The sequence below is a fragment of the Setaria viridis genome, chromosome 7 (assembly GCF_005286985.2).
Source record: "Setaria viridis chromosome 7, Setaria_viridis_v4.0, whole genome shotgun sequence".
NCBI classification, from domain to species: Eukaryota; Viridiplantae; Streptophyta; class Magnoliopsida; order Poales; family Poaceae; genus Setaria; species Setaria viridis.
In genome coordinates, this window is record NC_048269.2 from 25,748,662 (window position 1) to 25,764,661 (window position 16,000).

The 16,000-nt window shown below is 46.6% G+C and overlaps 2 protein-coding genes across 2 annotated transcripts; both read left to right on the top strand.

Annotated features, from left to right (window-relative positions):
- Positions 1 to 1,465: 1,465 nt before the first annotated feature.
- Positions 1,466 to 2,739, top strand: LOC117863107 (ethylene-responsive transcription factor ERF024). Its single transcript, XM_034746701.2, has one exon. The coding sequence runs from the start codon at positions 1,508 to 1,510 to the stop codon at positions 2,438 to 2,440; it is 933 nt and encodes a 310-aa protein (XP_034602592.1). The 5' UTR covers positions 1,466 to 1,507; the 3' UTR covers positions 2,441 to 2,739.
- Positions 2,740 to 8,473: 5,734 nt separating this feature from the next.
- LOC117865155 (uncharacterized) lies at positions 8,474 to 9,719 on the top strand. Its single transcript, XM_034749291.2, has one exon. It carries the CDS (start codon positions 8,659 to 8,661, stop codon positions 9,394 to 9,396), a length of 738 nt encoding a protein of 245 aa, XP_034605182.1. The 5' UTR covers positions 8,474 to 8,658; the 3' UTR covers positions 9,397 to 9,719.
- The last annotated feature ends 6,281 nt before the right edge of the window (positions 9,720 to 16,000 follow it).

Genomic DNA, 16,000 nt, shown 5'->3' on the forward strand with positions numbered 1-16,000 from the left:
TGCAAGCGCCACCACCACCACCACTTGGCTTTCCCCTCCTGATCGCTGATCGCATTTTGTATGCAGGCATCAGCGCCACTTGGCTCTGCGCCCCTGATCTCCCGTTGCATGATTACGCTGATAGAATCACGTCTATTGATCGGCTCGGAAATAATTTGTTGGCGACAGCCGAACAGGGCTGTAATTTATTTTCCCCAGAAGGAGATGCTGACTTGCATCTTATATGCAACTGGAGGCGAATGAGACTGACGGATCACAAACGTACGGTGCTAGTATTCACCATACAACTATACAAATCTATAGGAGTACCCCTTTTTTTTTCAGTCTAGTACTGCAGAGATGCGTCGCTTTTGTTTTGAGACCAAGCAGGCAGAGAGGTGGTTAGTTAAAGTACAATACGCTCCCGATCTCCCAATGCATTGCTGCGCTGATAGTGTCACGTTTATTGGTGGGTTCGGAATTTATTTTGTAATGGGGCTAATCTATTTTACCAAGGAGAGATTTACTTAATTTCCGTAGCAAGTCATACTAGTTAACAGCAACTGGAGTCGAATAAGATAGACAGATCTATAGCTTACTGATCAGCATACAACAGGTCAGGGTCTGATACTTTTTAACAAAGTGCTGCAGAGATGGTTTCCTTTGTTTTTTTTAGACCACGCCAGAGATGGTTAGTTAAAGTAGGAGTACGTCCTTAAGCACTTTGAGTATTACCAACAGTGAATGTCAATGCCTAGAACCTTCTTTAAAGAAATCGGACCATTGGTACAGAAAGACATAAAATATTAAATGAATCTTTTTTTGTTATATGCGCATGAATGGTACTTTTCAAAGAGTTTTTTTTTCCTGAAAGCTGCATCCTAACTAATCATAAGAACTTGTCATGTTCGCTTTCTTCTTAATGCTAATTCTATAATAGAATGTTTATTCTTGTTTGCTCTGTTTATTTTTCTTAAAATGAAAGGACAGTTGCTATAGCCCATCGTTGAAGAAACAGCAATGATAAATCATGTGGCTTTTTCAAGTATCTTTATTTGATTTCTTCTCATACTATAAATTATGTAGCTTTCCAAGCATCTCTATCACTCTATGGTCTCTGGTATGGATGGTTGAATTTTGAATCATATAAAGGTGACACATATTTGTTCTTACATATAAACTAGCACTGCAGTTTATTATATATTTATGTTAGGGACAAATGTAACAACTCCAGGTTTACTGACCAGTGGCAGTGATCCCTAACCATAACTTACACTTTTTTCTGAAAGAATAAATAAATAAATTTAGACGTCTTGAACAATATGATAACCTGGAATAGAAAAAAAAAGGTTTTAAAAAGATAAAGAAAACTAGACGTCTTGAACAATATGATAACCTGAATAGAAAAGAAAAAAGTTAAATAATGGAGGCCCCACAGCGCAAGAAAAGGTACCAGGCTACTCTACTATTTATAGCCGGGGGGCACTCTTCTTGCCTCACTTCCCTCTCTTAGTCCTAGCTACAAGCCATGGAAGCTAAAGCCCAACGAGACATGGAAGCAAACGTAACCCATGCACCCACCATATCTTCCTCCTCCTCCTCCTCCTCCTCCTCCTCCTCCTCCTCCTCCTCCACATCTTCCTCCTCCTGCCTCGTCAATGGCGCGCCACAAGAGGTGCCAAAGAACTCCAAAACCACGAACAAGCGCAAGCGGGCCTCTTCGCCGGACTCCCAGGAAGTAGAAGCCAATGGCAGTACCGGCAGCGATGGCCACCAAGGCGAGGAGAGCAGCTGCTGCTGCAGCACCGAAGATAACGCTGTGGCGAGCGGCGGCAGCAAGGCCCAGGCGGCGTCGGCGGCCGGAGGCGCCGCCCGGTCAAGCAGCCGGAGCGGGTACAAGCACCCGTCGTACCGCGGCGTGCGGCGGCGGAGCTGGGGCAAGTGGGTGTCCGAGATCCGGGAGCCCCGCAAGAAGTCGCGCATCTGGCTGGGCACTTTCCCCACGGCCGAGATGGCGGCGCGCGCGCACGACGTGGCCGCGCTCGCCATCAAGGGCCGCGCCGCGCACCTCAACTTCCCGGACCGCGCCCACGAGCTGCCCCGCCCGGCGTCCACCTCCCCCGCGGACATCCAGGCCGCGGCGGCCCAGGCTGCTGCCACCGCCGCCGACGCGCCGTGCGAAGCGTCACCATCTTCGTCGCCGTCGCCGTCGTCATCGGCCGAGCTGCCGTCGTCCCCCGCGGCCGACGAGACGCCGGAAGCTGCCTGCTGCCCCGAGACGGCGGCGCACGGCGACGGCGAGCAGGGCCAGGACAACGCACTGTTCGACCTGCCGGACCTCCTCCTGGACCTGAGGGACGGGCTGTGGTGGCCACCGGTGTGGCCGGGGCCAATGGCCGCCGAGGAGTACGACGGCGGCGATGCCGTCGGGATGCATGAGCCGCTCTTGTGGGCGGAGTAGCTGTTACTCGCCTTACCTTATTACTACTGCGCTCTTTGAGTATTCAATAGACACCACACCAGTAGTATACGCCGATCTCCAAAAGAAGGGGGGGAACAAGAGGGAAAATTTGGAAGAAAAAAAAGAGAGAGGAGCTAGCTAACACCAGATCATATTATGTTTACTATTCTTAAATTAGTAGTACTTGTGCTTGATTTGGCCACGGAGCTACCTTGTGTTCTTTCTGTATCAGCTGTCAGGACAAATAGACGTCGACTGATAGCAGTGTGATGCGTCTGCAACATCGCAATTGTTTTCTAGATGGTTGCATCTCGCATCAACAACGATATAAGCATTATTGCTGATCTTTCTAAGAGAAAAAAAAGGGTGAGAAAAATATTATACAGAACTCCGAGCGACCTGTTTATAAGTGGTGAACTGCCGTCCGTTCGGAGGTCGTTTTATGGGCCGGGGCCGGTGAAAGCAGCGAGTGAGAGTCCATGCTAGCGTTGGGCAGATTCTCACCGGACAGCTCCAGTTCGGTTTCCCTGCCGCTGCCACGTCGTTATTGCGGCCAGGAAACCCGAGCCCCCCGTTTTAAAACTTTATCACGCCAACTGGGGCGTACTTGCTCTCGCGGATTACGCCATTTTTCTACTTACCGAACTCGTAATATCTTAATATCTTGGCGTGGTTCGGTACAGATTACGGAGACACCACCACGTTATCCCTCCGAGGTTAGTACGCACACATTGGAAAAATTCGTGGGTTGAATGGATCCAACGCAAGAAACAAAAGGGGGAGAGCCGGAGATGGGAAGCAGCACAGAAAGTTCCACGTCCAGAGGCCGCGATATTCCCTTGTCCCTTGTCCCCTTCCGCGGCTCTGACACGGTGGAACGAGCCGCGCGCCAATCGCCGCCAGGTTAGGTGCACGGCACCAGCACGCCTAGTTACCGGCTCCTTTCCCGTTCGATCACATTCCCCTCCCGGTGATCAGTCGTCGCGGGCTGGGGGGCGATCTCGGCGTGACACGTAGCCGATCCAGGGGAGCGCCCTGGAAGACCGTACCGCCTCACATGCCCAACACATGGCCAGGCGAGCACGCATCGCGCTCGCGCCGCACATTGGCTCCCGTCGCGCGGCGTATCACGCGCAGTTCGATCACAGGCGCACAGCCACGGCACGGCGAGCTGCCCCTGGCTGCGCGGCCGCTCGTGGCGCCGGCGGGTTACATTAATCGGGCGGGCCGGCTCGCGGCGATGCCAGGCGGGGATCCTATGCCGCGCGGGGGGTCGTGCTGCCTTGTCGCCGCCCGGCCAGGCCAGGCCGGCCGGCCGGCCGGCCAGAAGCCTACAACTAGAAGGACGCGGGGCGATGGGCGAGGGCCCCGCGAGCCGCCGAGCGATTCCGGCGGGCGGGCGCACGGTAGGTGGGTGGTACCGAGCACGCACTCGTTACGTTGGGATCGATTGGCCGGGGTTTGGACAGGCCGGGACACCGATGCTGTGACGACGATGCGCGCCTAGCAAATAATCGGGGTGCTTAGCTAGCGCCTCACCAGCATGCTGGTGCTTGCCGTCGCCCGATCGATCGATCGATCGACCGGTGCAAGTTGCGCCCCCCTGATTGGCTCTCCATCTCCCGACGCGTTACGTGACTCTCCTCAATCCAAGTTGCGCTCTGTTGCGCTGGTTGAGATTTGCTGGAGGATATAATACGACGGTTACAGGCGGCTGATCAATGAATGAAGCTGCTGATCCCGTCGAGAGATTCAGTAAACGGCCCACGGAACGAAGGAATCTCTACGCAGGTGGCGGTGCAAGACGTTTCTGAAACAAGATTTGCTCGCGCGGCTCTACGTTGGTTGTGAGATTAGCAAATTGAATGAATCAATAATGACAAAGAAAAACAGAGCTACGCATTCTCTGAACTGAAGACTTTAATTTCCATCGTCGTGCAGTTGCCATGGGCAGTGAATCTCGACCAATCAAGCGTTACTTTTGCTTTCTTAATAAAGGTTCAAAACCCAACGGCTTCGTTCGCATCAGATTCGCTCGCAGATGCAAAACCAAAGCCGGAGGACACTCATAAAAAAGCCAAGGAAAAACCGAGAAGAACGACCGCCATAATTGGTCAACAGTCCTTTTCTATTACGATCAAACTGCCAAAAAATTCGTGTAACTATAATCGTAACAATATAGAGATCCCCGATCGTACAGTCCTCGCATGTGATCGACGCAAATCATGCATGGCTCTCGGCGGATCCGTCCGTCGAGGCCGTTAGTTTCACTGCCAAAACTGTCGCATGTGCCGACTAATCGAGCTAATTTTCGCTCGTCATTTCTGTGGGCGTCGCGTCCGTCGACACCGTCGTCGATCGTTCTTAGACAGCAGCCATCTACAAGAACTTTGAATGTCGTACACACAGACAGTAAAACAGACAATGTATATAATGACTTGTCCATTAAATTATCCTTAAGTCATTTAATTTATGCATGGACACATAATACATGGTGATTACGTATAGCTTTCTTTGTATACTATTTTGTTGTTTATTTGAGATGATACATGATGCTTACCATCCGAGAGAATAAACTTACCTGGGAGTATCATTTAACTTTTAGTTTTACTTCATGTCATCCTAACCTGCCTAAAAGACTTTGCTGATATTACAATCTTTCACAAGTGATGCAATATAAAAGTGCAAGGACCCAGATGTAAAAATGGCTGCCCAACATGGTGGCTGGCGGGCAGAGTAGCGGACGAACTGCGGACGTGCAGGCTAGCGGTGCAGCTGCCAGACGGCGTGGCGGAGGGTCGTTAGCGCTAGCAGCGCCGCCGGCGGATGGCACAACGGCCAGAAGGGATGCGCACGGCAACCGGGCGAGCGGAGTCGAGGAACACAGGTGTCCCTATTTTACACTCATCCAGGGAGTCCGTTGCCTCAAATCCATGGCTCGTACAACCGGCGACGACACCGTCTGTACGTATGGGAGCACGAGCCACGGTCGTCGTCTCACAAGAGGACGGCTCCTCTCTCTCCTCTTTCTTCTCGTCCATCTAAGCAAAATTGATCTACACAACACCATATAGATGACTCATTAATTGACGTTGTACATGCCCTCAGTGGGAGTGTAGCTTTCCGACAACGAGCGCCACCAATTATTTTTTCGGCTCGCCACCCGTCCCCATGCAGGTTGCTGTAAGAAAATGACCACTCGTGTGGAAGTTATACGCGGATGTGGTAGTATTAACCACTCTTTATTGATGATCGTTTCTTCTATTCTCGGTTGCAAATACACGGGCCGGGGGTTTAATTGACGTACTAACCGCTCCCCGCAATTGGCTGGCCGCAAGCGAGCACGTCGTCAGGCTCGGTCGATCACTGGCGCCTTGCGATCTAGTCATTTCAATGTCATTTCTTGTTCTAGAATAATGGTTTCTAGCTTGGTTTGCTTCGGTCACTTCTCCGGCTTTGTCTCTACTCCCGCTCAAATCAACGGAGGACCAAGCTAGCTGCTACTCCAGTGTTAGCGTGACTACATCTAAGCTCAGCTGGTCGTCGTCATAGATTAGTGATCATGCAAAAAGTGAGACCGCGTGCAGGGGCAGAGAGGAAGGTCAAGTTAGAGCTGACGCAAGGCCGTATGAAGCGCCGGCCGTCGTTAACAAAACCAAAGTGTTCTCGACGAATATGAGAACATACAACTCTCGATCTTCTCAGTGAATGTTTGGATTCCTGGGTTAAAGTTTAGTCCGGGTCATATCGGATACTTGGATGTTAATTAGGAGTATTAAACATAGGCTAATGATAAAAATAATTGCATGAATGAGAGCTAATTCACGAGATGAATCTATTAAACCTAATTAATTCATAATTAGTACATACCTACTGTAGCATCACATGTGCTAGTATAATATGTTTTCGATCCATCTTTTTAATTGCCGTCCGTAGTAGGAACCGTGGTCCTGCATGTACCTTATCATTGGTTAGTTGTCCTCGCGTTGCACATTCGGTAGCGATTCAACGTATTGCCTGTGCTTTCGCGCAAAGATTTCATCGATGGCAAGTGCTTTTGACCTAGTTAGTTTACGCACGTGTTAACTATACAAGTGATGATTATTTGTTGAGAGCCAGATTTGCTTTGAATGTATATAGATATATAATGGCTAAAAGGAGAGCCAATTTGCACGAGATGGATTCGCTTTCGGTCCTTTTTTCCAGTCTTGGGTTGATTTCCTTCTTTTCTGATTTTTTTCTAAATATAATATTGTGCAATCAACATTTTTATATTTTGGCCATCAATTTCTCTTTGAATATTGCAACTGAATTTTTTTTGATAAAAATTATAGCTAGATTTCAGAATATAATAACAACTTCACTACATTCCGCGTATATATGTTACCAGTAGTTTGTGGCTGAAGTATAGACTTTGTCACTGTCCAAAACAGCACTTATTCGAGACCAGAGAGAAAAAACGTCAAAAACCTTAGAAGGGATGTCATGGATATTTGCTTTGAATATAACCTATAGCATGTAAGTTCCAGAGTTCCATTTTCACCCCCTGTGGCATCATTTTCTGCCAAAGAAAAAATAATTCATGGAATTCCAACGTTCCAAGCATGCTTTCTGTCACCCATCCCCCCTGGCCTTTTCTTTGTCTAGCCTGTACTGCAAGTTAACGCTGATTTAAGTCATGTGCTTAATAAAAATTGACATGCGCGTAGCTCTGGTACGGCCCATCTCAACAGCATTGCACAGTCTAAAAGCACAGGTGCTCATCATCTGGTGCTACGTCCAGGGCGTTTTACTGTCACTGTCGCTACTGTAGTTTCTCAGTAAACACTCATGGTGCCTGATGAAATCTTGCGCCCAAAGGACGAAATGACAGCAGCTCCACCCATTGCCTTTTTCAGAATTGCTTTTGTGGTCGATCGCACCTTACGCCTACTAAAATTTAGCACCTATTATATTGGATGTTTGGATGCTAATTAGAAGTATTAAACATAGGCTAATTATAAAACTAATTGTATAGATGGAGTCTAATTCGCGAGACGAATCTATTAAGTCTAATTAGTCCATGATTTGATAATGTGGTGCTACAGTAACCATTTGCTAATGATGGATTAATTAGACTTAATAGATTCGTCTCACGAATTAGCACAGGATTCCGTAATTAATTTTATAATTAGCTTATATTTAGTCCTCTCCTAATTAGTATCCGAACATTCGATGTGACACTGCTAAACAACTAGTACACAAACACCCCAAATAGGAAACCTCGTAAAGCTTTTTGAGTGTGATCTTAGGAAGCATCCGAGGCTGGAATGCCTGCCACGAGTTCCTCCCGGACAGTTTTGTTAATGTCCTCACGCTGGAATCTGGCAGTGTTTATATTGATTATTCCGTTCCATAGACCATAATACACGGATAGCCGCATTAGGTTAATCCAGGATCAGGAAGCAAAGAAGACTGCTTTTGCTTTGCATTATTTCGCCTCAATCTCACTCGCCATCCTGCTTTTCCCCCAACAAACACAACTTTCTCTGCTGGTTGACACGGCTCAGCATTTCCCTCGTTGGCATTGTATAATGAAACGAACAGATTATATTGTAATACAAAAATACAAAGCTTGCACTACACCTGGCAGGGAACCAAATCTTTTGGATCTCTGAATTAGGGATTTGGTGCAGTTTAATACTCCACGCAAGGCCCACGAATTGGTACGGCATGGAATATTTTCAGCTACTTTAATCATTACTCGTCCGATCGAAGGAACACACACATTTTGCACGAAGATGAACTGTGCGCTGGGGCATGCATGCCGAGACAGATAAACAATGGGAATCAAATGTGGGTTCAGTACTGTTGACCATCAGAGAAGCGCGTAGGGCAACCCTCTGTGCTCCGTACCCTTCTCTGTTTTGCAATGCCATTCACATTTTCTTTGGAGTGGAAATTAAAAGAAATGTGCCATACAGATTGCGGTTTCCACATTGACTTTCCGGAGATCAGTCCAAGTGTAGCCTGGCCAAGAACGATATATAGAGGAATGGTGCCTCACATATCGCAGTCACCAACCAAGCGCATGCAACTCACTCCGATCAGTTCTAAGTTGTAGCAGCGGATCAAGTCGCAAGAAACACCACTTGCCCGTCGTCATCAACAGCAAGCGAGCAGGATTATTAGTCGATCGCCATCGTCAGTTCTTCACTTCTTGTCACGTTAGGCCGGGAATGGAGCACGAGCAGGTGCTTCCTCAAGTGTCAGTGGGCGGCTGCACCTGCAGCGACAACTCGAGCTCGATCACCTCCCTGAACGCGTCGTCGCCGAGCTCCAGCGACGACTCCGGCAGCAAGGGCACGAAGCGGCCGCGCAGGGACCTGAAGCACCCGACGTACCGCGGCGTGCGAATGCGGACGTGGGGCAAGTGGGTGTCGGAGATCCGGGAGCCCCGCAAGAAGTCGCGCATCTGGCTCGGCACCTTCGACAACCCGGAGATGGCGGCGCGCGCGCACGACGCCGCCGCCGTCGCTATCAAGGGCCGCGCCGCGCACCTCAACTTCCCGGAGCTCGCCCACGAGCTGCCCCGCGCCGCGTCCGCGGCACCCAAGGACGTCCAGGCCGCCGCCGCGCTCGCCGCGGCCACGCTGCTGCCTGCTTCTTCTTCGTCGCCCGTCGTCGTCCCGTCCTACGAAGACGACGACGCTGGGGACGCCGGTACGGTGCCTGATCAGGTTGTCGAGCAGCATGATGATCAAGCAGCGGCGCGGTGCTTCGGCATTGAGAATGCAGCTCCGTTGTGTGGCGGCACTGGACTGGACCTCGCGTTTCTCGACGTGCCGGATGCTCCTCTGGACTTTGGGTACATGCTGTCGCCGCTGCCATTGCCTCCGTCTTACTGGGGCTCGCAGTGGGATGAGATCGCCGACGAGCTCTGCTTCGAGGAGCCCTTGCTGCTCTGGGAACATTGACGGACGATCGTCGAAGAGTAGCTAACAGGATGCACGAGATTCTTTGATTTCTTGTTTTCGGTCAATGCGTTAGTGTGTAACTAACCTTGTCGTCCGTCGTCACTGTGATGCATGCTAACAAATTTGCAACGTAGCTGTAGTTAGACTGAATCATATTTTTTAAAATTTTGATTCCGTTGCAGGTCAATAAGATCAATATCGCTTTGTGCGATATCATGCATATGTATATATATGATGTATGCATGTCCTCAGCAAGTTCCTATTCAAGACTACTTTTTCTGTAACCGTAACTGTATTGTAAATCTTATTTTCTCGTTTTACTAGCTTGTTCCACCCACAAAATGGCTCGATGGCACCAGTTCATGCAGCGAGTAAACAACTAGTGGCACCTACTAATGATGAGCTACAAAATATGATGCGCACACCCTGGTTTACAGTGGACGCAATCATGCAGCTCACCATAAATATTCTAGATATATAGAACAAATTAAAGCGAACTACCGTTCTGTCTTTTGTTGTCTTCAGCCGTTCTAGCCATTCCGTGGCCAATAATATACCATCAGAGATCATAGCCAACGTAACTAGCCATCCCTGGAGATTAGTCATAAATTATAAATACTCACTCCAACTACAAATAAGTGTCGTTTTGGACTATACATACATCCAACACGTTTTAACATTTTTTATCATTAATATCTCTTTGAATATTTCAAATAATAATTTGTAAAGTGGTATGGCTAGATTTATTTGCCTTCAAAAGTAGTTTTAGAATATTATAATTTTTTTGCTATATTTTAAATATATTTTGTATACTATTAGTTAATAGTTAAAATAGTGCCTTCGTGGTCATGTTGCTGTCAACAACGGCATTTATTTGTGAATTTGTGACTTTGAGGGAGTGTTTGACATATGGTTAGTGTAGTTAGTGGCACAAGGTTTAGTGTATTGCATGGTTGGTGAGGCCAAGCATGTGATCTGCCTGCCTCAGCAAAAGCAGCCGCATCTCTTCTACACGGCTACGTACTGTGGTTAGGTATGACCCAATGGAGCCACGCCATTTCGCTACGAGGTTAGTTGGGTCGCGTCAAGAAGAGCATGCATCCTGGTTTGTTAATGTCCAATGCGGTTATCCGTTGATTAAAGAATGATCCGGTCGGCATGACACGGCCAATGGCTTGTTGTGCAGTAGTCCGGGAGCATGTGAGTGTTCAGCTGCCTGTCATCTCAAGTGCCGTCTTGTACTGACCTATATAGCGCACGCCATGGCAGTGGCGCCTTCTGTGCTTGGTCATGTGGGCATATTATTGACTCAACATGCTTGTTATTGTATTATTAGATCTTAATTAGACGAATTATTGGGGAAATCGAACCTTGCAACGACACCCTTTTTTTGGGTGTGATGGGACATTCCAACTGACCATGTGATAAATCAACGTATGTGTTGCAGCCTATAGAAAACAAGCTGTATTCTGAGCTAAAATATATTAGTGTACTGTTTCAACGTAGCAGAAGTAAACATTTTTTTGTGTGTGTCTGCTAGGACTGACTGAAGACTTGTTGAAGAAGTATTTCTCAGTGCCACTAAAATCTTGTGCCAAGTTGGGGAAAGGTAGGGGGGGAGTGCTTTTCAGTATGAAAGAAGCATGGAGTGACTAAGGGGTAAGTTCCTTCAATTAGTTCATGAGTTCCCTTTCACAAACTTGTTGACTTGTTGTAGAAGGAAAAGTGACAGCTAGCAAAGTCAAGAATAAAGCAAACCAGGGGGAACACTTGTGCTATTTGAAAGATCTATTTATGCATCGTGCATGGCCAGCATGGGCAGTAGCCGCAGTTTCTGTCGAAAAGCTTTCATACTTTTGAGCCGTTTACTATTTAGAGCATGGCTAATAATTTTGGCTAATTGTTGGCTTTATACTAATGACATATCCGTTGCGAGTAGAAAAATAGAATGAATGAATGAATCTGAGAATTCTCTTCATTGATTGAATGAATGGTCTGGTTACATATTTATAAAGGGGAAAAGACATGCCCAAAGGGCATCATGTCCGTTAGGAGTTGGCCCATTCATGAAAGGTCCACACCCTTTCATGAAAGGTCCTCTACAACTATCTATATTATTAATTGATCACTAATAATGTGTTTCAGAGCACTCCCCCTTAATCAATTAGCTCCTTGTAAACTTCATGTAATGTTTGTTCAACCATCTTTGATTATCATATGGGAAAAACTTCTCCAAAAACCCTATGGGAAAAATATTGAGGAGAAACTAACTTGTATGTCCATATGCCATTAAAACTCCTTTAAAACCCAGTGGAAAAAATAAGAAGAAAATGATATGGCATATTTAGATTATTATCTCATTGTAAACTCATATGAGAAAAACCTTTACAAGGAAAACTCATAAGTAAGTTTGGAGATCAATAATATTATGATCTGAGGATCATATTCGAATAACCTTCCCCAAAACCCAATGGAAAAATATGAGAAGGAATTGTATGTATTTTATACCTCGTTAAAAACTCTTGTAGAGAAAACAGAAGATATGACATGTGATATGTCCCGAATACCACCTTTAAAAATACTGGTGGGGAAAATATGTGACATGATATATATTCTTGTATTGATATTGCCTCATTAAAACTTTTGATGAGAAACTTTGTGAGGAAAAACTCATATAGGTAAAAGAGTACAATATGATGTTTGATAGATTATAATTTTAAGAGAGTCTCCCCCTGAGCCTTACAAAATTTAAAATTTAGGACATACTGGCTCAGCTTTTGAGCCAAGTTGCAGTGAAGTGAGAATGATCAGGAGGCCATAATCATGGCATGTCGTTCGCTGGAGATGGTTGCCTTACGTTTCTCCACTTTGAATGGATGGTCCTTTAATTTACGGATTGGTGTTTAATATTTGGTTTACTTACAATTTGTTCATGTGAGTGTAGCTTTGGTGCTATTACTGGTGCTATTACTTGTAATAATTAGGATCTGAACCCTCTTCATGAAAGAGGGGGAGGCTGGATGTTTTTTCCATTATTAAAAAAAAAATAATTTGTATATTGTATATGTGCGTGGGCAGTGTTCAAAATATATATTTCATGCTTTTGGGCCCATTTGCTCAAAGAACCACCAAGTGGGTGTTTGAAGCGACACCGCGAACTAGAACTCAATTAGCTCCTATGTTACATTTTTAATCCATTATATCCTCTTGCTACGTGCGCGAGCATTATCCATACATAGATTTGCCAAGCATATGGTTTCCAACACATTAGCACAAGTCCGTTAATTATTATTCCTGCAAGCAGCATCGATCTTTTCACCGATCAAGCACCAAAATGAACCTGCAAAGCGTGTACACACGTACTTTGAGGTACAAGATGGCATGGTATGCCTTTCAATCTTTGTTCATAAGAGACACTGGATCAAGCTACATCAAGCGCACACAGAGTGACAGGTACCACGCTTCCTGATTGGTCTCCGGGCGACTCAAGCAATGTTGCTTGCAAGAATCCTGGGAGCAAATGTACGAGGCAAACTTATTGATCACACGACGAACTAACACAGAACTTGACGAACTGTTAGGTACTACAGAGGACCAACGTAACCGAGGATCATTAAACACGGTGTCTCCCATGACAGCTAGCAAGCTCTCTTATTAGTTTTGCGGCAATAACAGCAAGAGATTGTTGTATACAAGCCTCAGATCAGTACAAAAGCATCACTGAAGCACGACGCAGCTATAGCTAGGCTTGTTCGCCATCACGGAACGGGGGACGAGGGCAGCGCAGGACAGGGAGGCATCACGGCCCGATCGGGATCGTCGTACACGCCGCCCTGGCGCCCTTTGATGATCCCGATCGTCGGGTTCTTGTCACTAGCACTAGCACCTGCAGTGGTGCCCGCCTGTTAGCCGCCCGCCCGCTAGCGCCAACAGTTTGTGAGCTCCTCGATCGGCAATTATGTGGTACGTCCACAGCGCCGTAGGTGGATGATTGTGGCCGGAGGGGGAGGGCAGCTGGGACTGGGATGTGGTGGTTGCGAGCTAACGCTACGACGCCGCTCCAATCGGTCGATCGATCAGCTAGCAGTTCGGCAGTAGCAGACTGCTGAGGCGGTGCAAGTGGTGGTATGCTTGGACGCTTGCTGCCACCAGCACCGAGTGCTGCAGCAATGAGAGGAAACGCGTCTCATTGCTGATGCTGGCGTCCCTGCTCGCCTCGCCGGATTCCGCCGCTGTAGCCGGCCCCGGGGGTGTGCTGACGGAATTGACCGCGCGTTCACACCGATCGAGGTCTCGAGGTCATGTCGTGTTCTTGTGGAAGGTACCGTGCTTGAGTTGAACCACTGCTGCAGTCGCGAGTAATGCTGAGCAGTGAGCACCGAAAAATTCGTCATGTCGCCGGAGTCCTCCTGCGACAGCGCGTCTCCACTCTCCACACTGCAGCGCTGCGGGAGAGCTTTTGAATTTGTGAACTTCAACCTGTCCCTAGTTGCGGTTCCCTCCCCATAGGCCCAGGAACCTGGCGGAGTTGCTGGCCCGCGCCCCGGCCGTTTCGGCCCGTGCTCCCCTGACCCAAAGTTGGTGGAGCGAGGACGTACGGTTGTGCTGGATTGTTCGTCACTCTCTGAAGCCAAACTGCGCGCCAAAGCCTGAACGCGACGCGCCCGCATGGTGTGGGGAGGGCAACGGGCCACGCACGGGAGCGTCGAGGCTCGGGAGGCGGCGGTGACTTGGCTTGAGTGCTGTGGTGCTCGTGCTCCGGTGATCGAACGGAGGTACCGTTGGTTGGTTAATAGCCACTTGCACGCTCGCACGTACGACCGCACGAGTACGAAACGCCTTGATCGCGTTTGACGGGGGCTCCCTGAATCGTGCGTGAGAATCCGCCGGCGGCGTCCTGACCTGTCCCTTGGTAGCTTTTCCCGCCAAGGACGTGTTGCATAAAAACCTAGTCCAGGCTAGGGCAATTAGTTCATTGCGTGTACGTGAGCCAGCAGATGAGGTTTTCTTTTCTTCTTGTTTTCGTCTTCCAATTTGGTCCTTTTTTTGAATTGAACAACTGAGTAGCATCCGAGCCTGGTGATCAAGGACCATGGCTTGAGTGTCAATAAGCCATAAAAATGCTATGATAACCAACTTGCACCCTCTGAATTGAAGAAAGAAAAAAAATGCTGGTTTATAGCAAAATGAAGTTTCCTAGTGGCAATATAAGCAAGGTCGAGCTGTGTTGTTCATGAAGTTAAGGTTTGAGCTGTGTTCACGAAGTTATGGTTTGAGCTGTGTTCACGAAGTTCAGGAAGGGAAGTTCGTCTTTTGGTCTTTGGCTTCAGCTTATAATAATCTGGCCCCTCCCCCTCCAGCAAATTGACGGATTTGTAATTTAGAAATGCATTGACAGATAGGCAGTGTAGTGCGCAGAATCACTCAAGACAGAGACCCAAAAGAGAGAGGAGACAAATGTTAACATAAATAAATTCAGTTCAAATAAAATATTTGTCATTTTTTAGGGCTGTAATAAGGCAAAGTCTTCTACCATAAAACTTTGAAGTTTGAACTCGTGAGTATTTGGTCAAAACAATATCTACGTGTAGCAAAACAGCTAGCATCTTTTTCTAGCCGAAGGGCATGTCATATTGTCATCCAATTGCAAATTGAGTAAGCTTCATTCCAGCGATGTAAATCAAACTGGGAAACAATACATTTATTTTTCCTTTTTTTCCGAAATGATAAACGTGAGTACCTTCTAGCATAAATATGAGCACCCATGCCATCGTGCGCAAGTTGGATAGTTGAACCAGGGTGGACAGATTCTATCATAAGGATATAACCAACTAAGGTCACGTAGCAATTGATTATAAATAACTTGTCTAAAAAAATATAGGATTCACAACATAATAAGTAGCGCAGCTGTGAGATTGTAAAAACAGAATGTTGTGTTCTTTTCTGCAGAGGCAGGAGCATAGCCATTTTCTATAAAAAAAACATATTCATGGACATTGGGGTACTATTCGCAAAAAATTGGACATCGGGGTACAATGAATTATGCAAAGAAATATATGTAGCAATTATCAGCCCTTAGCAGTAAGGCTCTGTTGTTGCACATGGAGTTGTAGGTTGTATAACCATTTTCAAGTGTAAGGGAAATAATTTTAGAAAGGCACGTGAAAAGGAGCAAAATAAAGAGAGACCGATAAAAAAAACAATTGATTTAGTTTTCAAACTTTCATTCATAAGGCTCTCATTAGTAGAGTGGGCAGTAGAATCATCAATCTTAACTGCTAAATTCTTTTTTCGAATTACCTAGACACTTCAGTAACTCCTATTAAATTTAACTGCATAATGTCAACAAATAAGGTAGTATTTGCATCTCTCTAAAAGGCATATTACCACCCTCCTTTTCACTTGTATGGTGCATTAATATTTAAAAAGTAAAATATTATAAATTTTTGACAAACAATTAATCAAATTATACACATGTTTTATGTATAGAAGTTATATAGATAGACTCATATTTCACATGTCTTTTAGTATGAAATTGACTTTATAACAATAAGATGTTATGGAGTAACTAATTGTCAAATCTTACTTTCAAACTTTTTCTAAA